This window comes from Canis lupus, chromosome Y (genome assembly GCF_048164855.1).
Source record: "Canis lupus baileyi chromosome Y, mCanLup2.hap1, whole genome shotgun sequence".
NCBI lineage: Eukaryota > Metazoa > Chordata > Mammalia > Carnivora > Canidae > Canis > Canis lupus.
Window position 1 is genome coordinate 1898825 of NC_132877.1, and position 25980 is coordinate 1924804.

A 25980-nucleotide genomic window follows, 5' to 3' on the forward strand; every position below is an offset into this window, starting at 1 on the left:
GGGGATGAGGACACAGACACGCACAGAGGGATGACCACGTGAGGACACGGGGAGAGCACGGCGTCTAGTATGTGATATAACTTGGGTCCCTATCGGAAAACGAGGGACAGCAAACTACAGAACGTTGGCTTGAGACCCCCCTGCCTTTGGAAGGAACCTGAGATGTGTGATGACCCTTTGGCCGTATCATAAGGGAGTCCACGTCTACCGGGGACAACTTTGACTTAACATCCTAGCGAGCTAAGGCTCACTTTGGCAGCACATCTACTAAAAACCCTAGCGTGTGAAAGTCCACGTCCGGGACTGCTATCTTGCTTCATCCGAGAGGCATGACTAGAAGCTCTCCTTAGTTCCAGAGGGAAATCTACGTGCAGATTTTTCTTTTTCTGACCGTTGTTCTACCTCGGACCGAATGAGAGAATCACCCGGTGTGTGAGCGGCTCTGAGTCCCCGAATCACTGGCTACTTTTGTGTCCATGACTTGAACCATGAGATGCTACTGACCCCCGCCCTATCAGCACAAAATCACCCACAGCTCCATGAAAGGAAAATAAAACCAAAAATTTTTTTTTTAAAAAAATCAACCGATGGGGATCCCTGGGTGGCTCAGCGGTTTAGCACCACCTTCAGCCCAGGGTGTGATCCTGGAGACACAGGATGGAGTCCCACATCAGGCTCCCTGCATGGAGCCTGCTTCTCCATCTGCCTGTGTCTCTGCCTCTCTCTCTCTCTGGGTCTCTCATGAAATAATAAATAAATAAAATCTTTAAAAAAAATAAAAATAAGTCAGCTGATTCCTTTCTCCCCCTCGTTGCACACACAACAGGTCCCTACTCTGGGTAAGACACCATTTGGAGGAGTCGAGATGCACAGGAAATGTTCCAGAGCCGTGACGGGGTGCTCCTGTCTCTACAGGTGCATCAGAGAAGGGCTGGGGTTGGCCAGGTGTAAGGGGACCCGGAGGGGACACAGAGGAAGGAGGCATTGCAGGAGGGGTGGCCTGTGACAGGTGAGGAAGGGACAACAAGAAGAAACGAGAACAAGATGGCGGAGGGGAGACATGGACACAGGTTGGGAGGCCGCCACATCCAAGAAGGGGTAAGAGAGGCATCTCCGTGCATCCCGTGTCTGGCACCTGGGGGCAGACCAGTCTTAGCATCCCCCAGCAAGAGCATGGGCAGACAGGGATGTCTTCGTTTGGTGCAGGGCACCCCCAACTGGAGATACGCAGCTATCCCCTGGAACCCCAAGGAGCATCCTGCATGAATGAGGTTGAGCAGGGACGGTGGCCCTGATGGGGATGAGGGGAATAGAGTGTCCGGCTGGGCCGTGCATGCCCCTTTGCATGTCCTGCTTGCCCAGGGCCCCAAGGTCTGCGCTGGTCCCAACAGCACCAGTTTCTCCAGAGCCCGGGCCAGCCTGAGTTTCCACCGTGAGCTCATTCCACCCCACCTGGGCTCTCAGAGACGGAATGACCAAATGACCAAGACTCGGCCATGTGGGGAAGGACTCACAGCTTGACCAGGAACGGATGGCTGACTTCCTTGAGCACCGACTTCTCATTGTGGACATGCTGCTCCTGCTTCAGGCGGATGACGTCGGGGATGCTCATCACCTTCAAGGCGAAGAAGTGCTTGGCCGCCTTATCCTTGACCAGCTGCACCCGTCCGAATGTTCCGGTGCCTGGAGTGGGGGAGACAGCACAAGACTTACCCAACGCCACGCGTCTGCTCCAGCAGCTCCCGACCCCAGCAGGCGGCGGGTGACAATATTTTCAAGAAGCTCTGTTCTGGAAGTTTCAGGCGAGGGCTGGTGTGATGCAGACGTCAACAAAGACAACCACCTGCCTCTGCAATGTCCTTCAACTGGAGGGGAAGCTGGCCACCGATTCTACAAATGGGTCGTCATGGAGAGCACAAGGAAGGGATGGAAAAGGGCGGGAAAGACTCTTTCCCATGCTCACCAAAAAGGCTCTGTAACACGCGAACCCCTGCTAAAAGCACTGGGTCTTTATTTTAAAATGTGCTACGGAATGGAATCTGGGGTATATACCAACACGATCTGGGAACATAGACCTACGCGGGTAGGAGGGGAAAAGGTGGAGGCTGAGACCACAGTGAAATTTAAAAATTGCAACCATAACACACGTGCAAGGAAATCAAACTATCTTTTGTACCCCGCTGGGACGTTTCCAACCCAAATGCATCCTCTTCCTCCACCGCCGGGCTTTCCTACTCCTCTGAGCCTCAGTGTGGAGGGCACGATGCCTGCTGTCCACCCCTCACCCAGGTTGGCAGCCGCTGAATGCAAATAGGAGAGCAAAGAGCCCAAGGAATTTTATCTGTGGCCAGAGAAGACGTAAAGTACAGGGACACCGAAATGGAAATCTGTACACGTGAGCCTCAAGTCCCTGGTGCCCAAGGAGCTTATAAAGGGCACCCGGGCTTTCCGTCACCATGTAGGCAGCTGCACAGGAAGGGGTCTTCCCAGGGATGAAAGCACGCAAAATGCTCAACACCTGGAGCTCTCTGGTTGGAAAGCCGGCAATGAACATCCTAGGAGGGAGAAAGGACTCCAGAAGAGCTGGAGAAGGAGAAGGGCCCTGGGTTCCCCCAACACAAGCCCACGGCCACGGATGTCCTTTCCTTCTTATGCAGCGTTTGGACCTGGGTACAGTAACGTGAGACACAGCACCATGTCACAGCCAGGCCAAAACACCTTGTTTTAGGGATTTCTATAAATGAGGATTGCCGAACTGTGAAATAAATCTCCTCGCCTCCGGGGGTGGGGTGGAGGGCGGGAAGGAGGACACCAGGAGTCCACCTTGGCTTTGAAGTGGATTGTGGATCTTTTACCGTAGGAGAAGCAGAGAGGGAGCCGCGAAAACCCAGAAAACTCAGTGTCGTGCAAGGAGGAGCGAGCGACGAGGGACGGTAGGCACAGTCACAAAGGGGATTCTCAGTAGAAGGTCATTCGGAAGCACACAAAGAATCGTAAGGGGGTAAGGCAGTGGGGTGTTGGTATGGAATCCAGTCAAAACTAGGAGGCGTGGTGGGGGCAGCGGGGAGACCGTAAAGAGGGTGAACGGGACAAGCTTCGGGGTCCCCATGCAGACATTGATGTTTCCGCTAGGTGGTGTACACAGCAGGGACCCCGACATCCGTTGCCAGGTTCGGCTTATATTTGATCAAACACATGCCTCGTCGGGCTTCTACTGTTATCTCCCCAGCAGGACAGGTGGAGGGGAGCACACCACAGAAGTCCTGCCACGCCGTCACATCCTCACGAGGGAAAGAAGGCCTTGTGCCTGGCTCGCTCTTCTTGATATCTTGCTCCACTGCCCCCCGAGAAGGAGCCCCTTTGTCACTGGACTGCATTCACTAGATCATACTCTGACTTTCGGCCCTCATGTTTGACCTGCAATGGGATGTTCCTGAGCCTACGTGAAAGACAACCCCAACTACGACTCCGGTTTTTCCACGTGTCTGCCTGCAACGCCTTCCAAGCTCTCTCGGAGTAGCGTCAGCTGTACGGACACAGAAATCCAAATGGGTTACTTATGTCCGGCAGCCAAAACCTGAGCTACCTGGGGCGGACGTGGGCAGGCCCTGGATGCCACAATCAGATTGGGGGCCCACATAGGTCAACAGTCTTGTTCAAGGCAGACAGAAGCAGCACACTGCAATTTTCAGCTCGGACCACATAAATGCACAGAACCCAAGACAACGTTAGCGGTGTTGGTCATAAGTCATCAAGGTGGTGGACGGAATATGGGCAAAACGAACACAGATCTCTCCACTTGGTGTTGGGCGGCTCGCCAATACACACTCCCAGCTCTCAATAACTCCCTCCAGAAAGTAGAAATCTCCTTTTTTTTTTTTTTTTTTTTACTATTGTTGCAGGTGAGGATAGCCATCGGGCCCTCCTCTGCCCAATAAGACACACAACGGATTACTAGTCAGCCATAAAAAAGGAAACATAAGGTTTCCACCATTTGCAATAATATGGATGGGCCTTGAGGTCATTATGCTGAGTGAAATAAGTCAGACAAAGGCAAAGAGAGTATGATCTCACTTGTATATGGACTCTGAAAAGGGGGAAAAAAAAAAAAAAACTCAGAAAAAGTTCAGATTTCTGGTTACCAGAGATGGGGCATGAGATTAGAACAAATGGATGAAAAATAAATAAATAAATAAATAAATAAATAAATACATAAATAAATAAATACATAAATAAATAAAATTTTTAAAAAATTAAAAAAAAAAGAACAAATGGATGAAGATGGTCAAAAGGTACAAAATTCCAGTTGTAAGATAATTAAGTCCTGGGGCTGGGCTACCATACAACGTGATCACCACAGTTAATGGCTTTATGACATATTTCAAAGTTGCTGAAAGAGTGAATCCTACAAGTTCTCATTACAAGAAAAGGATGTCAACTACACTGCGGTAATAATTTCAAAATACATGTATTTGTCAAGTCATTACGTTGTTCACCTTACACTTAACACAATGCTGTCAACAGTATCTCAGTACAACTGAAAAAAAAAAAAAATGGGGCAGCCCCGGTGGCTCAGCGGTTTAGTGCCGCCTTCAGCCCAGAGCATGATCCTGGAGACCCGGGATCGAGTCCCACGTTGGGCTCCCTGCATGGAGCCTGCTTCTCCCTCTGCCTGTGTCTCTGCCTCTCTCTCTATGTCTCTCTGAGTCTCTCATGAATAAATGAAGAAAATCTTTAAAAAAAATAATAAACTAAAAAAAAAAAAAATCTTGACCCCCCCCCACAGGGTTTAAATAAAATGACACATACAAAGCACATCACACAGCATCTCAGTCAAGGTGATGAATGAATTTTCCATCAGTGTAAAATGAAAGTCAGCCTCACAAATGTTCTGTGTGGTGGTGGTTACGTAATGCTATGCGTTTGTGAATAAGGCATCAACGCGAACGCCTAGAATGGATGCATTTTGTTGTGTGTAAACTAGATCTCCAGGACATTAACCGCCACTCCCCCAAATTAGGCTGAGATAGATTTTCTTAAGTAGGCTCCATTAAATAGATTCTCTGCTCCCCATGTGTAATATCATGGATTGGAAGTCCACTTGGCAAATTAGGTCACAAAAGAGGACACGTGGCATTGGAATGACCACCTAGAACCAGAAAGGCCCAGGGTGCACAAAGCTCTCCTCCTTAGAGAACCGCGGGGAAAAGGTTACTGTAAGTGCAGCCGCGACAAAAACGCTCCAGTCAACACACCAACTTCCAAAGTATCGGAGACCGCCATTTTTATTTTCATTTTTTTTTTTTTTTTATATGTTGAAACTGAACGGTAACTTGCGGCAACAAGTTCTGCAGATCAAGTATCTTTTACATCCGTTTGTGATTAATCCCTGGGCACGCGTTAGTTGGTTAAATGTGCAGGTGGATGAATTCATGGATAAGCCAACGACCAAGTCCACATAATGGAAGTAGCAGCAGAACGTCTGTGGCCTACACCAATGGACGTCCTTTGGTAAATGTGGGCAAAGTTAGAGAAACCCACGGAGATGGAGAAGCATGAGTGAGGACAAGATTAAATCCCAGGGTGGCCCCTCAGTCCCGTGTTCCCCGTGGCATAAGCACTTTGGACCCTAAGTACGTCAGATGTCACAGGGAATGCCATAGAGAGCATTTAAAGCACCTCCATATATTTGTAAAGCAAACTATATAAAGTACCTCCACCATGATCCAAGTAAGGTCCACACAGCTGTTTACAGGATCACAGAGAAGCCAGTTCCTGGTTTCATGGATGTCCTTTGATTATGGAAGGTATGATCCCTGGGGGGAGGGCACATGGGGACCCTCCTGTCTATTTTACGTCTTCTGACTCCTAAATTATTAACAGTCACACTAGCTCATGTAAAAATTTCAGAAAAATCATCTCTATCTTACACCCTAGTGGACTATCCTATGTTACCATCTTCAAGAAGCGGTATTACAGGGAGCATGGGTGGCGCAGTTGTTGAGTATCCAACTCTTGGTTTCGGCTCAGATCACGATCTCAGGACGGTGAGGTCATGCCCCACATCGGGCTCTGTGCTTAGTGCACAGTCCGCACTCTGCTTGGGATTCTCTCTCTCCCCCTCTGCCCCTCCCCTTAATCATGCACACACTCTCTCTCTGCAAAAAAAATTTTTAAATCTTAAAAAAAAAAAAAAGTAGATGAAAAAGTGTATCGCCTAAGTCCACCGATGTAGGATTTGACCACAGCTATTTGGCCAACGGCATCTGTAAGAAGGTCTCTGGCTCCAAAGGCATCTGTTCCATCTGATGACTTGGAGGTCCAGTGACTGTGAAAGGTGATTGGAGCAGGTCACCTGCCTCCCTTTCTCTTACCTGAGCCTACCTACAGTTTGCCACCATTAAAAAATAAAGCAAAAAAGAAAATAGGAGAGACGGGATCCCAAGCCAGTTGCTATGACTCTTTCCCTCCTGGATAGTTTCCTCCAGGTTACTTTAATTTTCGTTAACTTTTATTTTAGTTGTTTTATTTTCTTCACGACACATTCAGTCTACTGCTAAATTTAGTTTAATAAATTCACTGTTTTTTTGACAGCAGCAGAAAGAGGTATTTCCTGTCGTTTCCTATAAAAAGACTCCTCATGATGTCCTTACCACTGTCCCTGTAAAGTTTTTTTTTTTTGAAGATTTTATTTATTTATTATTCATGAGAGACAGAGAGAGAGAGGCAGAGACACAGGCAGAGGGGAAGTGGGCTCCATGCAGGGAGCCCGATGTGGGACTCGATTCCGGGACCGTGGGATCACGCCCTGAGCTCAAGGGAGATGCTCAACCGCTGAGTCACCCGGGCTGCCCCTTCCTGTTAAGTTTTTAAGCAAATGCCATGACAGGTCCATCCTCGCCGGTGTCCCTGAGCCTGACAAGAGTGCTGCTAAGTGCAAAAATGAAGAAAATAGAACGAAATGAAATTCCGTCCTGCTCACACTGCACACTCCCAGAGACAGAACTGTGCCTCTCGCCAGCCTCCCTTCATGCAGTTTCCCCACAGACGGGCGCCCCACGATGCCTTCCGCTCTACACGGACAACTACAAACAGACATACACGAACCACAACACACCACAGGACGAAGAGTGCATTGAAATCTAGCACAGGATCTTAAATACCTCATCCACGACCTCCCCTTTTAAATGTTGTTGAGGAGAACAAAGAAGAATAAGGAAAAGGCAATAATAGATCCCAAGAGGAACTAAAGAACCCCTGGCAGGCCAGCCCACACAGATAAGAGTGAGCCACCTCCAGCTGCAATTATATAAAAGTATTCACAGGTAAACAAATAAGGAGCCGAAGGCATTTCTATTTAAACAAAACAGAGATGTGGCGCCTGGGTGGTTGAGTCTGTTTAACGTCTGACTCTTGATTTCACCTCAGGTCTTGATCTCAGGGTCATGAGTGCAAGCCCTACATTGGGTTCCATGCTGGGCGCAGCGCTTAAAAAAATATAAAGGTTAAAAAGTAAACATAGACAAAGACAGGCAGGGATACTGTGTTTGATCTGTGTCTGTATTCAGGACTTCCACCTCCTCCCCAAAGGCACACCCAAAATATAAAATCCCACTTCATTTATTTGTTTAATCTGGATATAAGAATAGGGCTTTATTCTGTGCCAGGGAATGGACTCTCTGACTGGGTCACAAAAAAAAAAAAAAAAAAAAAAAACTGTGTTCCTTGATCCCAGGGCAAGAAGAGTCACAAAAGGAGTTAATGACCGGGGATCCCTGATGACTCAGTAGGTTGAGCTCCTGCCTTCAGCCCAGGGCGTGATCCTGGAGTCCCGGAATCGAGTCCCACATCGGGCTCCCTGCCTGTTTCTCTCTCTCCCTGTGTCTCTGCCTCTCTCGCTCTCTCTGTGTCTCTCATGAATAAATAAATAAAATCTTAAAAAAAAAAAAGGAGTTAATGACAGATGCACAGTCAGATGATAGCTACTCAGGTCCACAGATAGATGATGGACGGATGGATGGATGCTAGATGGTTGGATAGATAGATGGATAGATGCATAGATGGATGGACAGATGGACAGGTAAATGAATAGATGGAGGAATAGATGGAGAGGTGGTTGATGGATAGGTGGGTAGATGGATGGACGGAGAGATGGACAGATAATGAATAGATGGATGGATAGATGGAAAGGTGGATGATGGATAGGTGGGTAGACGGATGGACGGATAGATGGGACAGGTAGATGGATGGATAGATGGAGAGGTGGTTGATGGATAGGTGGGTAGATGGATGGACGGATAGATGGGACAGGTAGATGGATGGATAGATGGAGAGATGGTTGGGTAGACGGATGGACGGATAGATGGGACAGGTAGATGGATGGATAGATGGAAAAGTGGATGATGGATAGGTGGGTAGATGGATGGATGGAGAGATGGACAGATAAATGAATAGATAGATGGAGAGATGGTTGGATAGATGGATGGATGCATAGATGGAGAGATGGATGCATAGACAGATGGATGGACAGATGGAGAGATGAATGGATGATGATGGCTGGATAGATGGATGGATAGATGGATATGATAAATGAGATAGATAATAGATGAATGAATGGAAAGAAAGATAATAGCTGATGGATGGATGGATGGATGGATGGATGGAGACAGACACATAGACAAACATATAGAGGATAAGCAGATGATTAACATACAGATGGTTGATATAGATACGATGAGATACACGCGATGGATGGATGGGGTGGATGAATGGACAGAAAGACAAGCTAACTGGTAAATAGGTAAATAGATCATAGATGACTGATACATCCATTGGCAGATAACAGATGAGATAAATGAGATGGGTGAGAGATAGGTGGACGGATGTGTAGAAAGATGTTAACTTACAGACAGACAGACACAGAGATACTAACTTACTTGTTAAGCCTATTTCCCAAACAGAAAATAAAACTTCATCAAAACGCATCTGGCAATAACCCGTCATTTCCGACTTTGTGTCCTAACAGCCACAATGGGACAGCAAAACTACTCCCGAGCGTTACGGCACGCCTGGGAAAAGTATCCTGGGACTCAGGGTCTGTTGCTTCCCCGAGAGAAGGGTTCATGTTTCCATCACGTTAACGGCCATCGGAGCAGGGGCAGAGAGCCCAGTCGGCGCAGAGGACGTGCTCTCTGGGTGGGCACAGCCCTTAGACGCTTAACCACATGGAGCCACGGAGAGGATTAAACCCACCCTGGCCTCAGGCCTGACATGCACTCTAGGCTCCACCAATCCTCCGGGGTCTGGACGCCACCTCATCTCACCTGTCATCTGATGAAGGTGACAATTTTGACCCGGGAGCATCCCATGTGCAAAAATAAACCTGTGGAAGACGGAGCCCGTGTCCACCCCACCCTGGAATGGCCTGCACCCAGCACTGCATGCACGTGCGGAATAACAACATCCAAACAACAGCTCTTACAAAATACCAGCTGCCACTGGTGGGAGGGGAAGTGAGAATTGCTCCTGACACGCAAGGACGACACAGCCACGTCTGAGTCAAAGACCCATGTTGTTCGCCATCAACCCCGACCTGCTCCTCTTCCTAAGCTGGGGTGTCTCCTGAATTAGGATGCTTAGTGTGCTCTCGCACGGGCATCCCAGATGCGACGGAAACAGGGCAGGCACGTGCCAGGGGAGGGAGGGAGCGTGCAGGAGGCCTCGTCCCCCTGAAATGCACAGGAGACGACAGCCAACAGGTCAGTGGTGGGTGGAAAACCTCCAGGAGCAGAGCTTCCTAGCGGGCCTGCAGCGATGCGGGGAAAGTCGCACGCACGTGGTAGTGCATGCCTTCTTCATGCACAGGGCAGGTGTGGGAAAGGACGCTTCTAAGGAGGCACCCCCAGAAGTGAGCGGAGCCCCCACGCCTGACCCATTGGTGGGTCGGCCACCATGCTCCACCCTGGGTTTCCAGGGAACACGTTCCTTCCTCATCCTTCCACACGGCGTGGCATAGTAAGGTACACAGGGTGACACGGGCGGTCTGTATTGAGGCGTACTGACCACAGACCTTCTTGGGTGACCCACTACGACAGGGTCTGGACTATGCTTCAGATCCAAGACTGCTGAGGATCAGACGTCCGTGTCCATGGACTCAGATGCAGCATTTGTGCATGACAAGGACTTGGAGGCAAATGATACACTCCTAACTCACCAGGTGCTCTAGGTAAGGTGGTCTGAAGGAATTCAGCGGACTCATAACAGGAGGCTCTTGGACTCAGGTGAGTAACCCGGACACCCTGAGAAAGCTGGGGCAAGGGGGGTCCCTTCCCACCAGCACACACCACACGTGCCAGGTGTTGCCAAGCACCCACGTTTACCTGGAACCCCCGGCGGAAAGCTCTCAGGGATCACTTCTCTCCTCCACCCAGCTCATGCATAGACTTTCTATCTCCCAAACTGTCTGGATGGGAGAAATTAGCTCAAAAAGCTTTTAAAGCAAATGAAAAACAGGCGATTCCTAAGGAGGCCAACAGGATGCACTCCGCTGGTCATTAAAACATCCGTCCTCTCTTTATCGTCATAGTTGCTGTTGAAAAGGACGACTCTAGAAAGATCCAGGACGCTACAATGGGTCCTGCGGGGTCACGGGAGAGGACAGATGCGGGACAAAAGGAGATGCATTTCACAGTATGATTTTCATGATTTTTTTAGTGTGTGAACTATGGAAATGTTTCATCTCCATAATAGCAGAGTTTGTATGAAATGGATCCGTTAAGCGAAATGGATGCATTAAGTAATCATTGCAAAATACAGCTGACCCTTGAGAGGGTTAGGGGTGCCGACGCCCCATGCTGTCGAAAATCTGCGTGTGACTTTTCACGCCCCCAAAACATATCTACTAAGAAGCCTACTGTTGACCCGAATCCTTAGTTATAACGATGGGTTCACACATGGCTTATATGTTCTACGTATCACTTACTATATTCTTACCATAAAGTAAGCTACAGGAAAGAAAATGTGATGAATAAAATTGTAGAGAAAACACATTTGCGGTGCCATATTGCATTTTTCGTAAAAAATAATAATAACAAAGACCGTGTATAAGTGACCCCGCGGAGTTCAAACCCGTGTTGTGCAAGAGTCGACTGTAATCACTGCATCACAATGCATGAATTTATCATTGTAAAACTCACTTGTAAAAAAAAAAACAAAAAAAAAAACTCACTTGTTCTCTCTGGCATGTCCCCCTCCTGGTAATATCAGCAAAGATGATAAGCTACAACGTATGAAATAATAAAAGTCTAAAGCATTCAATTCTCCTTCAAATAGCCGAGTTTTAAAGTTATTGTTGGACTCAAGTATAGTCAGATTTCTCTTTTATGGGGAAAAAAGCCTTAAAAAAAAAGTGTGCTAATTCCGTGATTTAACATAAAACACGGAACTGGACCCTGGGAATCATATGGCCCCATGAACTACATCTCAATAAGCAAGCGTTACCGACAAAAAGTGTGCTTTGCATAATCTCGTGAAGATTCTTTTTTTTTTTTTAATTTTTATTTATTTATGATAGTCACAGAGAGAGAGAGGAAGATTCTTTTTTTAACCTGGAATATTTACTTCAAAGATCAGCTGAAAAGACTGGACCCAGTTCCACTGAGCCCTGGCTGGGAAGGGAGGGTTGTTTTGGGAGTCTGCTCGTCTAGACAGCTCTTTGTTTTTTTTGTTTCGTTTTGTTTTGTTTTTAAACAAGTAACTCCCTCAAAATTGTGCTGAGTCAGGCAATATTCGATTTCACATTATGCTATTTTAAAAGATAAAAATGGAACAGACGTTTTGGAAACACCGCTCTCCTGTTTGCAAATTTTTGACTGAATTATCCTCTCCCCCATCAAAGATACAGAAACGATAACCACGAAGGGAAAAGAAACACAGGAAGTTCCCACCCGCCCCCAGCACTAGCAAATGTCCCACAAGGGAAATGCCTGGAATTCCTGGCTCGGCGTTGGTGTTTCTATAAGCATAAGTATCTGTAGCTCTGGATGTCCCTCGGGTGAGTCTTCATCCAGAACAAAGGTTGGTCTTCACACGTTCCCAATAAAAGCCAGCCAGGATACCAACACAGCCCTAAAAACTGCATCCAGGGAGAGATGGAATGTGTCACGGTAACCCCCGAAACGCCCCCAAAATGAACTGCCCTTTAGGTGAGGGTTTCTCAACCTCTGCAGTGCTGACACGTGAGGCTGGAGGACTCTCTGGGGCAGAGCGTCCTGTGCACTGCAGGGCATTGAGCAGCGTCCCTGGTCTCCACCCGCCACACGCCAGGTTTGGCAACCCCACACCCGATTGTCGCGACCGAAAATATCCCCTGACATTGTTGGATGTTCATGGAGGAGCAGAAACACCAATGGTTGAAAAGCACTGCCGGCTGATTGATAGATGATAGATATACAGATGATTGATGACTGATTGATGATTGAGGATAGATGACGGATGGATGGATGGATGGATGGATGGACACGCAGATGGGAGAGAATCTCTCCCACTAAGGCAGAGTGTCCTCCACTCTGGCACAGCTGGCATCTAGGGTGGTTCTGATGGGGCTTCCTGGGCACCTACCGGCGGGTGCTGAGCACCATCCCTCATCTGCATCCACCAGATGCCCTCATCACGGACCCCACATCTAGCTGTGACAATCAGTAATGCCCAGACATTGCCAAGTGTCCAGAATCAGCCCCCATTAAGAATCACCGCCATCGGGATGCCTGGGTGGCTCAACGGTTGAGCATCTGCCTTCGATTCAGGGCGTGATCCCGGGTCTGGGGATCGAGTCCCACATCGGGCTCCCCACAGGGGAGCCTGCTTCTCCCTCTGCCTGTGTCTCTGCCTCTATGTATCTCTCATTAATACATGAATAAAATATTTTAAAGAATAAAAAGAAGAAGAACCATGACCACATGGAGCACGCACTGCCCAGTAGAACTTTCTGTGGGGCAGGAACCTTTCACATCCTCTGTCCGATGGAGTAGGCTCACATTCATGGGGCAGGGGGAAGCGGGGGTTACTGAGGTTGTAAAATGCAGCTCCTGAGACGGGCTAGTGAGACAATACTATTCCCCTATTCCACGTGGCCAACGGCTACCATATTGGACAGCTTTAAAGTTCCACCAATTCAGCTCACACTCCATTCTTGTATCAAGTGACAACTGCCAAGTTAGAAATATCTAGAAAACTCCATCTTTGACCACAAAGGATTTAGGTAGTCAGGGGGGATGAATACGACCTCAGTCTCTGAATGAAGACCACCTCAGTACAATGAGGCTCGGCATCCTTTCTCCCCCGCTCTCAGTATTTTACCGTGTGTCAGGTGCTCTCCACGACTCCGAAGCCGCAATGAGCAACATAAGGCTGGTTCCTGCGTTCACGGGGTTTAGATACCATCGGACCAGAAAGGCAGACAGCAACCACTAATTATAATAGCTCTAATAACGTTGGTGAGCTCATTTGGGTTTAATGAGCTTATTCAGGTTTGATGACTCGGTGAGAAGAAAAGAATGGAAAGAATGGAACTTGCCTTGGTGTAAGGGTCAGAAGAAGACATGTCCTTTAGAAGAAGTCAGGTTTCAAACAGAAAACTAGAAATTGGGGCAGACAGAAGGCTATTTTGGAGGGCGACTGGAAAGAAGGCCAGAGAACCCGGATTTCGGAGGATGGAAGAAAACACTAGAGAGGACAGCAAGAGAAGGAAGGGATTGCGAAACCTTGGAGTGAGCTGTTCCTGCCGAGGGCAGCAGGAAATCACACGATGACACCGGGAAGTACCTGTGTGGCTCTGGGTTCTGCAGGCTTTTGTTTTGTTTCAAGGATGTCCCTGTCATAGGAGAAGCCGGTGGGAGGAACGGCCAGGGTAGAGGGGGTGCCCTGACACAAACCAAGACAGACGCCAGAGCCAAGGGTGACAAGCAGGGCTGACAGGGAGATGCACAGCCAAGAGGATGAGCAGAGAGAGAGCCAGGAGAGGGAGGGTGGGCAAGACCGCAGGGTGGGGGCACGTGTAGGCATCTACACAGACAGCGACGACACCAACACAGACCAGAAACCCTGGCAGGTGTGCGAGGGGTCTGCAGAGTTGTGTTGTTTGGGGAAAGAAGGTCCAACACTTCCATGTGGCACCCTGTGGACGTGTTGAGGATGGAGGGTGGAGTGGGTTGAACTGTGTCCCCACGTCGTGACCCCTAGTCCTGAGAACATGGAATTATTTGGAAACAGGGTCTTTGTGACCAAGGCAAAGATCTCAAGGAGAGGTCATCGTGCATGAGGGTGGCCCTAAATCCAATGGCAGGTGTCCTTGGATGACAATGGGCTTCCTAGATTTCAGGGAGACATGAAACGGGGAGACATGGACTCCCCACTCCCAACAGGCATTGCTTTGGAGACACACCTTCCAACGCTCACTCAAGGGAAAGGTCTAGACCTGAGCTGTGCACTTGGAAGCCAAGAGCCCCACAGTGATAAGTCAAGTCTCAATCATGAACAAGATCACCCTTTGATTTGGGGGAACTTTGTTCTTTAACGATTCACATTTTCAGCTATCTTCTCGAAACCTGTTTCTCTTTCACTGTCACATCCTATTTTTGTGGATGGGAACAGCGGCTTCTCAAACTTCTCTGAAAACAGAACTCAAACTAAGACTTTTTTTTTTTCTTTTTAAGTGTTTCCCGTGTTCCTCTTTTCGCATTAGTCAGTTTCGGGGGTGGGGGTGGGTCTGAGTTATCGGCTTTTCCTGGGATCACACGTCTTGACTTCTCTTGACGCCTCGCACAGTGTAACCCGCTGATAACCATCGGGTGTGTGGCCTCTTCCCGTGTAAGAAGGAGGTGGAGAGCAGAGAGGGTGACTCAGAGGGTTTCTGTGTGTGTGAGTGGGGCCAGGGGCTCTCATAGCGAGAGCCTCAGGACGGCTCCAGGCTGGGCCCCCAGGAGCTGCGTGCTCCCTCCCCACTTGTGTTTACCCAAACTCGGCACTGAACATCTGCGCTCGGATCCCCAGTTCCTCCTCGGCACCTTGATTACAGTCCTGAACACCCTGACCTTTTCTTAGAGTTATTTGTAGACCAAGCTTCTTGGAAATGGAAACTACATCCCCCAAATCAGCCCTGCAGTTCTCTGCACAAGGGACGTGCTAATGACCGCTTTGCGAGCAGCCTAAATCGTGCCTTGGCACAGTGAACCCAGACCCACGTAGCGGTGGGGGCAACCACACTTGCAAGGGAGCAATGCAATTAGTAGGACTCAATTCTGAACAAAGCGACCACTTTGCTTGGGTGGAGTAAGATGAAAAACAAACACCCAAGCTGCGTGCTTGGGGCACAGTGAGGCATTTCATTCTCCGCAGACTCGCTGGGGGCTCAGGCCTCATCACGAACCCGTCGCTGTGGGTGCTCAATCGAGATCCTCCGAGACTGGGTCTCTGGTTTAGGAGAGCAGATCTCAAACTCCCTGATCTCAAGACTTCTTTGGGCCAGACCTTCAGAAACAGATGGAGGAGGGTAACCAATGCCTGTTTGCTTGTGGGCGTCACTCTCTGGAGAGATAGTAACCATATTAGCAAGGAAAACAGAAATGTCTAAAACACGAGAATGAGCAAGTTCACCCCGCTGATGGTCAGGGGTCATACGGTCACGGCTCAGGGAACCTCCGGAAAGCACCACACGCCCAGGCAAGGGGGAGAGAGAGAAGATGACAAATTCTATTTCATGGTACCATGAACCTAGGCATGACCCCACGGATTCCCCAGAAGGTTCTCCAGGAACCCCGTAGGTCCCCGGGCCCCAGGAGGAGAGCTGCTTTGGTCTCGGTGATGATCGCACTCTGGGAACCCATCTTGCAACCAATAGGCTCTTCCAAGAGGCGTTAATGGAGTATTTTGCACGTGGCACCGTTGTGCAAACATGAAGGGGCTGTATTTGGTAGAAAGGCTTCCATTTGGGGCTCCTAAGGGTTCCCGCTTCCATTTGGGGCTCCTAAGGATTACCACCACGTTTCCTCCAGGACTGAAGGCACCACTGGACAACATGATGAAAATGAGCTTCCCTCCAACCATATCCCCATCCCCAGGGACATCCAGTTCCCATCACACAAGCCTCCTTCCCAAATGACTACAGCGCTCCTGCGTCTTCCCCCAAGAGGCTCCGGGAGGGAAGGGGTCTGGGGACCCCCAAGGAGATATGTGAGAGTATCCCCGTGTCCCTCGATGAGGGTAAGAATCAATCACTCATCTTCACACGATGGAGGTGAGCCAGAGACGTGGCAAGCACGAGGCGTCCCAACATCAACTGAGAAAACGAGGAGAGGGTCCGTGTGCTACATCCCCTGCTGGAGCCACCCAGCCTATTCTCTACCTCAGCCACATCGTCACGCCAGCCCCATGGCAGCAGCTCCATGACAAGCCAGACCCGTCTGAAAGAACCACTACCCGCCGCCCGCGTGCAAAGTGAAGTTCAACGCCGGAAAAAAAGAAGGTCAACACCGCTGCTTTCTGCACCACTGAGTGATCCCTTGGCCGAACTGCTAATTTTATAAAAAGCCTGCTTTACATTTTTCTATCGCCGCGTGATGCTCGTTACAGGTCACGAGTCTTTTCTATGCTACGGATTAAGGCGTCTGGAATCCCAACCGTGGTGCGTGAGGCTGTTTCTAGAACAAAGACATTCCAGAGAAACAATCTACAAACCAGCTTTGGGAGCAGATCAGGGGACGAGCTGTTCTGCTCACTCATCAAGAACACTGGGCACCAAAGCTTTCGAATGGGAGGTTGCTTTCCTGTCACACAATGTGGCGGTCAGGCTCAGGTCTCAAAATATGTGCCAAAACCTCAAGAATCATAGTGTTTTCAAGCGCCAGGAGGGCTGCCACCCAATCACCAACCCCCCCCCCCCCAAAAAAAGTCCTTTCATTCTATACGGGTGTGTGCACACCTGTGTATGCTTCATTCACTACTGGGTGCACATATCTCACGGGCCCGTGAAGGCAAAAAGGGAAGCACGCCACAGAACAAGGAAGTAGGTTTGCAAATTCCCGAAGGTCGGGAACCCTCACCTGATGATACAGGAGGGGAAGAATCCAGACCACAGGGATGCTTGGGTGGCTCAGCGGTTGAACATCTGCCTTTGGCCCAGGGCATGATCCCAGGGTCCTGCATCCTTGCAGGGAGCCTGCTTCTCCCTCTGCCTGTGTCTCTGCCTCTCTCTGTGTCTCTCATGAATAAATACATAAAATCTTTAAAAAAAAAAAATGCAGAGCGCACAGCCACCTGCAAACTTTCCCACTGATGTTCTGCCGAGAGCATCCCAAGCTCTGCGTGCTTGTCTCTAGTCAACACCTGGACTGCACTCAATCTGTGTTGCAGCATGACTCAACTTTTCCTTTTGAAGGAAGACAAGCCTCCTCGAACCCAGAGCAGTGGTCCCGAAAGGCAGCGCATTCAGGGGCGACGCACTTCTGGAGCGGGTGGCTGCTGCCTTGTGTTCTTCACACTCACTTCCGGGCCTCGTTGGGCAAGGAAGAAGCAATCGAGGTGGGGATGGCGTGGAGGATGAGGGGAGCTGGAGCTGCATGAGCACCAGCTGGGACAGACGGAGTGTGAAGCCCACAAGACAGCACCACCACTTACGAGACTCAACAGGCCACAATCTTACAACGGAGCAGATTCTGAACTCCCAACATGAGGCAGGGTGCCACTGGGCTGGCCCGTAGGTGGTGTGAATGCAGGAAAGGATGGTCATTTCCCAGTTTTCCCCAGGTTTCAGTATTGTTTCTTCCCCAGCTCTAGGCCACACTCAACGCGGCAGCCCGGAATCATGCTCAAAATAAGACAATTAAGAAAAAAAAAAAAAAAAACAGTGAAGAACATAGTATACCTACAGAGGAGCAAGTAACAGAAACCCAAACGGAAGAACACATGTAAAAATCAGAGCCACCAAGGAAGCTGAAAACTCAACAAAAGCCTGTAGAAGGAAAAGTCGGGGAAAGAAATACCAGACAGGCAAGCAGAACAAAGAGCGAAACTGAAAACAGAAATCAATGAAATGGAAAACAGAAAATGGACAGAAGGGAAAGAAAAAAAAAAAATCAAACAAATCAGACACTGGTTGTTTGACAGGATCAACACCACGGATGCTCCCGAATCTGTCATCGAAATAAAATACTGAAGTGTTTCGGGATGGAACAAAGAGAAGCCTTCGTAAGTGGCATCAGCTGATGACCATTATGCCTGAGTATCCAGGGAATAGGCCGTCATTACTGGTTTTATTTATTTTTTAGTCTTTTTTTTTTTGTTTAAGGTTTTATTTATTCATGAGAGAGAGAGAGAGAGGCAGAGACACAGGCAGAGGGAGAAGCAGGCTCCATGCAGGGAGCCCGACATGGGACTCCATCCCGGGACTCCAGGATCACGCCCTGGGCTGCAAGCGGCACTAAACCGCTGAGCCACCTGGGCTGCCCACTGGTTTTATTTCTCTATGGGCTCTTATCTTTTTATCTTTTTTATCTTAAGGTGTGATGGTAACGGAATTGATCGCCCAAGAAGAGGGTATTCAAGACAGTTGGCCTTCTTAATGCCCGTGCTGGATTTTTCCGATCTCTGCAGAATGATCTCCTCTGGATTCACCCCCAAGCATTCAGCTGGCTCAGTATCCTTGTAAGGGGCGGCCCCACGACACGCCCACAACGTGAGCACACACAGCCACCCGCGTGCACGCTCCGGGCACAGGCCCAGGCCCGCTCCTGGTGGCCCTCCCCACATTCAGCTCCCGGGGGTGGTGGGGGTGCTCAGGCACTACAAAGAGCTTCTTTCTCCAGAGCCTGAGCTCTTGCCCGGCCACACCCAGCCCCACATCTGCGCAGCCCTTTGTTCTGTGGAGTGGCTCCCAACATAATGATCCAACGAGATGAAATCATCCACCAAATTAATTGTCAACCACTTTAAAAGACCTCTCTGGGGGTTGCCCTGCGAACCTCTTTGATGAGCTGCTTCATCAAACCGACCACCTCAAGACCATGACCATACTGCCTGCTCGTGACACCTGCCCAAGACCAGGAGGCAGAGGGGGTGCGATCACCTGGTGGTGGGACCCAGTGCACGTCAGCAGGGAGGCTGTGGGACGGTTTCCTTCTTCCGTTACCTGCTGGGGAAACCAGTATGGATTTCCAAGGGGGCAACTGGGGCTAATCGAAGCCACCACGGAAGACACTGTAGCCAAGGTTGGTGTCGCTGTCAAATGTGAAACAGCCCAGTGAAGCCGAGTCCGGGATGCGCAGGGTCTATCCTTGGCAGGCTGTCTGCATCCAGAGGGTTGGGGAAGTGCAAAGAGATGTCGGGAAGGTCCCTGGAGGCCCGAGCTGAACTAAGGGGCCTGAAGGATTGCCCAGAGGTGGCCTATAGGAAACTCCCCCATGGGGATATGGAGGATGCAAAGGGCTGGGGGCAGGTCACACACTGGGAATCTGCGCTCAGCCTCCTCAGGGCACGTGGGGAGCAGGAGCAGCTGAGCCACAGGAGGAAGGAATCTGGTCCCTGGAACGCACCACGTCTTCTCCTACTCGACGGTACTGCAAATGCCAACTGGACTCCTATGCGAGTGCCCCGGCGGTGAAGCAAATCCGGTCCAGCCCGCCCGGCATACAATCGGAAGTTCCTCCCCATGAGGAGCTCCCAGAATTACCTGCTTCGAAGGTTTCCTTGTGTCAGTTTTATTATTATTGCACACTCTATCTCGGAAACAAGAGCTGCCAAGTTCACTACACAAAAAAAGTGCCTGTTATCGAGTTAATCTACAAGCTCAAGAGTCCTTGCAAACAGTCCTGTGTCTGTGTTCCTTATCTCGCTCCTCCAGGTGGATACGAGCTCTGCTTCCGGGATGCCATGTGGCAACCCCGACGGAGGGTCACGGCCGCCTGTCTGGCTGTGCATCCGGGGCCGGACGCAAGCCTCCTTCCGGAAGGTAAGGCTGTGTCACCCCAGCTGTGAGCAATCCCATCCCGGGGGCTCCTTGCAACAGGAGACCTGGATCTGCTCACCCAGCACAGTGGACGGGTCGCAGAGACGTGGCGACAAGTCCTCATACAGGGTTCCAGCCCGGCAGGGGAGGGCGCAGGTGTGAGCAGGTCACTTCACTCCCTTAATCCCTTGTCTCCCACATCTCTCTGTCTGTGTCGGTCTCTCTCATGCACACACACACTCACACCCAACTTTCAGCCACGCCCATGGCTAATCAGAGCTAGTATCCGTCCTCCAGACGGAAGAGCTTTTTACTGCTAATGCCTTGTCCGTTGACGGAAGTCAACGCAGCTGGAGAAGGACACGGGGCACGCAAGCTGGAGCTCCGACCCCACCTCATCCCACCCCCGTCTTAATGCCACTTCTAAAGCGAGGCATGCACAGCACATGACAGAGAGCAGGTGCCATCGACAGAATAACGGACGCCTTCTCCTCAAAGGCGTCAACATCCCAATCCCCAGACCATGTGAGGACGTTAATGTACATGGCAAAGGGGAAATTGAGTTTCCAGGTGCTAATTACAGATGCTAAGTACTTGACTTGAAATAAGGAGATGATCCTTGGTGATGTACATGGGTCCTTCCAAGTGTTAAGAGAGAGCTTGGGGAGAAAAAACCAGAGACATGGCCTCATGAGAAGGATCTGACCCAACTGCTGTCCTAGAAGATGGGTGAAGGCATCCTAAGTCATAGAGGGCCGGCAGCATCTAGAAGATTCAAGGAAAGACTCTCCCTTGGAGCCTCCAAAAGGGAACACAGCCCTCCTAACCCTTCTTATTAACCCATCAACACCCACCTTCATGCTCCTAACCTGCAGAGTCGTGGGGCTTTAAAAATGCGTGTTGTTTTAAGCCACTAAGTGAGGGGTGATGTGTTAGAGCAGCCGTAGGAGACCAAGATGGGGAGAAAGTCCATGAGAGAGATCATAGCAGGAGAACAAGGAAAGGTGACCTCGCAGTGGGCTCCCTCGGGGACCCTGCCCTGCACCCTGATTCCCTAACTCAGGAGCTAGCACAGGTTCAGGACTGGGGTGGGAGGGGAAGATGCTCAGCAGCCTCAAGACACGCACACCCAGTAAAGTTCAGGTCTACGAAACGGAATAAACTCCAAATCTAAGCAAATAACACCACCACCCGTCCCTGAAATGATGAGCCTGCATGATGCCTGGGAACTGATGGTCATGATGCCGATGGTGATGGTGATGGTGATGGTGAGGACGATGAGGGCGATGCCGGCTGTGGCGAGACATGCTTACTTCCTGGTTGATGCACAAAGGACAGCAGACACAAGTGCTCAAGGCTGACGCTCTCCACTCTCCCCAAAGGCCGGAATAAAACACAACACACACCTGCCAAGCGCTATGGAGAAGCACATCCCGGTGAAGGACCACCTCCACCACTGGGGGCGTCTCAGCCTTTCGCTGACCCCTCCTCAAGGACTGTGTGGGGAAATGCAGGGTTGTGGAGCCAGGACCACACGCACCCTGGAACTATGCCTCATTTAGTGAACCCGGAGACCAGAGCAGGGCTTCTGTCCCAATCACTCAAGCCAGGAACCTGAGCCCCAACCCCATGCACCATGTTGGTTCTTAAATGCTCAGAGCCCAGTCCCCCTGGAAGGATAAGAAAGGCGGGTCATGAAACAGGGGTGAGACATAGGGACAGAAAAAAGATCAGAGGACACTTGCCTTGTTTAGTGACTTCTAAATGGGTGTTGGGTTTTGGTTTGGGGTCACAGGAAAGTGTTAGAATGGGCGGTGATGATGGTCGCACAACAGTATGAGTTACTTAATGCCACTCAATTGGTTACAATGGTGAATTCTATGTGGTTATCAGTACAATGAAAATATTCTGGGGCAGCCTGGGTGGCTTAGCGGTTTTAGAGCCGCCTTCAGCCCAGCGCGGGATCCTGGAGACCCGGGATTGAGTCTCACATCGGGCTCCCTGCATGGAGCCGGCTTCTCCCTCTGCCTATGTCTCTGCCTCTCTCTCTCTGTCTCTCATGAATAAATAAATAAAATCTTAAAAAAATATTCTTTAAAAAAATCAAATAGCATTAGAGAGTTGGTGGGGCTGTCCCACCACCCAGAATGGTCACCGGAGGTGACTTCCCAAGACACAGAGGGACCAGGATGCACATACACTACGTCACACAGACATCACAGCAGATGGGATGGAGGGTCGCCCTTCTCGGTGGAGCATGAAGGCAATAGATCCACGTGGTGCACCAGGAAAGCCGCCGGCACATGCGGCATCCCAGAACCAGGAGCTGCACCCAGCATGGCTCCCGTGCAGGGGCTATGCCTTTTTGAGGGATAAAGAATACCCCCCTCCCACGCACAGTTTGGTGAAAGGTGCTACTTGAGTGAACGAAGAACCTTGAGAGCAGTTGCACTCTGCTGGGCACCACTTAAATGCGAGTCCTGACACCTGCAGGTGACGGTTACAAATGAGCGGAGAGAAAGAAAGGGTGGTTGGTGGGTGGTGATGCACAGGAGGAAGGCAGGTGGAGGTGTTGCCAGGATGAGCAGAGGTGGTCCTTACACTAGTACCATAGTCTTCTGTCCTTGGTCATAAAAGGATCCTGCTTTCGGCCCTCCAAGCTGGTCAGCCAAATACACCTGGGGTGACCCTACTGGGTCTTGGCACTACTGGGTCTTGGCAGCTCCCAGGGCATGGAGGTAGCATCCATGCATTCAAAGTCTCACAGGTGTAACGGGCTGAACTGCGTCCCTCCCTCACAGAAAATAACGTTGACGTCCCGATCTCCAGGACCTCCAGACTGTATCTGGAGATGGATTCCTTAAGGTAAAGTGGTGAAGGTAAAACGAGGTCACTGGGGTGTGGCCTGATCCCACAGGACCGGTGTCCTCCCACGGAGAGGAGATTAAGACCCAGTCATGCACAGAGGGAAGACCGTGGGACGACACAGGGAGAAGATGGTGTCTCCACACCAAGCAGAGAGGCGTCAGGAGGAACCAGCCCTGGCCACGCCTGGATCTTGAACTTCCAGCCTCCAGGAGTGGGAGACAATAAATGTCTACTGTTGAAGCCGCCTCATCTCTGGTACTTTGTTTCTCCGAGCAAACCCACAGAACAGGCTACACCCAGTGTAGCCTCATCCATTCCATGACATACTGGTCATAAAAAAGAATGAAGTCCTGACACATACTTACCCTACGGATGAAACTCAAAACATCATCCTGGACGAAGAAACCAGTTGAAAAAAAGGCCCTGTACTGTAGGATCCCACTTATAGGAAATGTCCAGAAGGGGCAAATCCATAGAGACAGAGTATAGATGGGTGGTTGCCAAGGGCAAAGGGAAAGGGGAGCAGCGGGTGATTGCTTAACGGGTCCAGGGCATTCTTTGGGGGCTGATGCAAGTGTTGGATAGAAGGGATGGTCGCATATGGTGGATGTGCTAAATGCCCCTGAACGGTTCACCGTAAAACAAATTTTACGGGGGCACCTGGGTGGCTCAGCGGTTGAGCTTCTGCCTTCAGCTCAAGCCATGACTTTGGGGTCCTGGGATGGAGTCCCACATCGCGGTCCCCGCAGGGGAGCCCGCTTCTCCCTCTGCCTGTGTCTCTGCCTCTCTCTCTGTGTGTGTCTCACGAATAAATAAATAAAAATCTTTTTTTAAAAAATCAAATAATGATTTTATATTACGTGAATTTCAATGAAAAAGTGTCACGGGCGTCAGAAGTGATGGTGACGGTAGAAAGAATGCCAAAGATAGTAGATAAGCGGTAGGATGTGGGTGGGGGTGTTGAAGGGAAGGTGCTGATGAAGGGTGTGGTGGTGGTGGTGGTTGTGAGCTGGGGTTGGTGAGCCAGATGGGAGGAACCGGAAGGATGTGGAACAGGGAGTAGTGATGAAGGTGGTGACGAGGATCATGATGATGGGATTCGTGACTATGGCCATGGTGGTCATGGCGGCCATGATGATGATGCCGGTGCTGGTGATAAAGACGGTAGAAAGTGGTAAGACACGGGCAAGTGCTGAACAGAAGGCCGTGACAAAGGTGGTGATGACGACGATGATGATGGGGTTGGCGATGGTGGTGATGGTGGTCACGGTCATCACGGTGACGGTGGTGATAATGATGGTGACCGTGATGACGATGATGGTTAAGATGGTCAAGATGGTAGAGGAGGTCAAGTGTGAGCAAGTGAGAGGGCGAGGCATTGATAAAGCTGATGGTGTGATCTTCTCTCCCATCCAGAGCCTTCCTTGTGCCGCCCAATGGTAGAGTCAGCTTCCCGTTGATGCAACCCGCAAACCTTGGGGTCGCCCATGACTGTTGTCTAAGTCTCTGTTATAGACGCAACGTGTGTGTGTGTCCCCTCAACACTCAAGCCTTGAAGGCCCACATCCCAGTGACTGTCTATGGACATGACCCTCTCAGGACGTAATAAAGGTGAAATGAGGTCATGGGGGAGGCGCCCTCATCTAACAGACCACTTACAAGTGTCTTCGAAAGAAGAGGCACCAGGGAACGCACCATCTGTCCTCCGTACGCTTGCACCCAGCTGAGGACACACCACAGGCCCTGCAGGGCAGCTCTTGCGCCTTCGTTTCTCCGCTTGCTCCGCCCTACGCCAGCCACGGCGACCTTCCCAGAGCTTCCAGAACAGGTCCAGTGGGCTCCGAGGTTGCCGTGTGGCTCACGTTCCACAGCAGCAGCAGCACCGGAACCTTATGAGGCATCCAGAGTCTCCGCACCACCACCCTCTCCAGGTAGGAGAGTCGGAACGTCTCCAGGGTGGGGGCTGGCCGTGCGTGTTCCCACCAGCCCTCTAGGGGATGCTGAGGCTGCTCAGGGTTGACAACCAGCCACTCTGCCCAGGGTGTCCCCACGGCTCGCCCTCTCCTCATCAACCTTGGGCCCTATCAGCATGCCCCTAAACGCCCTCTGCTCCGACCCCCACCAGGCTGCTCCATTCTCCCCCAGACTTCCGACGGCCTTGGAACCAACCAGCAACTGGACATGTCATACGCGGTACCCACCGTCCCATAAGGGGACGTCAACTGGAGAAGCAGAGCCCTCGTGCGCAGTACCCTAGAGCGTCCTGCGGCCAGAGAGCAACGTGGCGGGCAGTGGTTGCTCAGCGATGTGCAGCGTGAGCAGGGACAACCGCCGACCGACTGCCCGGGGCCCAGGGGTCTCCCAACGTGGGCGACTTAACAGCTTTCCGGGGGCCAAATGGGGACACGCCAAGCGGCCTGCATACAGGAGAGGAAAGAACAGATGGAGGCATGACACACATACACACGACGTCCCCGGGGCCCCGCGCTCCTGGGGGAAGGCAGGACACCTGCCCAAAGACGTGCAGCTGCAGAACAGCCCCACAGACGTGTCTGCCCCACATGGGGCGCCTCATTCCAGGGCAAGAGGCGGGAGCACCGTGGGGGAGGAGGAGGACACAAGGCAGCAGAGGGCCGGGCCGCCCACAGGGTGCACACAGCGCGGACACGGATGGCAGCAGACGCCAGACAGCGTGGCCAGCTCCCCCGTGGGTGGGCATCCTTGCAAAATCAGGGACACGCCTCTACTGTGCCTGGCACCCGGGTGGCTCCGTGCATTAGGCGTCTGCCTCTGGCTCAGGTCATGACCCTAGGGTCTGCAATCGAGCCCCATGCGGGCTCTCCCGCTCCCTCTGCCCGTCGCTCCCCCTGCTTGTGCTCCCTCTTGCTCTCCCTCCCTGTCAACTAAAGACGTTCAGAAAGGAAGAATGAACACCACACATCAAGGCTCAAAGGGTTAAAAGAAGAAAAAAAGAACCGAAAAGGCGAGTCTTCAAATGGCGTGGAGGGTTGTGACACCGTGGTCGCTTGAAGAACCTCGGGGGAAATACAAAGGGAACCAGCCCCACGGTGTCACTCCCAGAGCAAAGGTGGTTTTCAGGGAATTGGTAACACATT

General features: G+C 50.7%; 1 protein-coding gene across 1 annotated transcript in view; it reads right to left on the bottom strand.

The window, feature by feature from the left end:
- The window catches only part of LOC140629121 (cAMP-dependent protein kinase catalytic subunit PRKX), a 74248-nt gene that overhangs the window by 42750 nt on the left and 5518 nt on the right, over positions 1–25980 (bottom strand). Inside the window, exon 2 of the mRNA XM_072818601.1 lies at positions 1515–1683. Within this exon, the coding sequence (XP_072674702.1) occupies positions 1515–1683 (169 nt within the window). The remainder of the gene's footprint in view (positions 1–1514; positions 1684–25980) is intronic.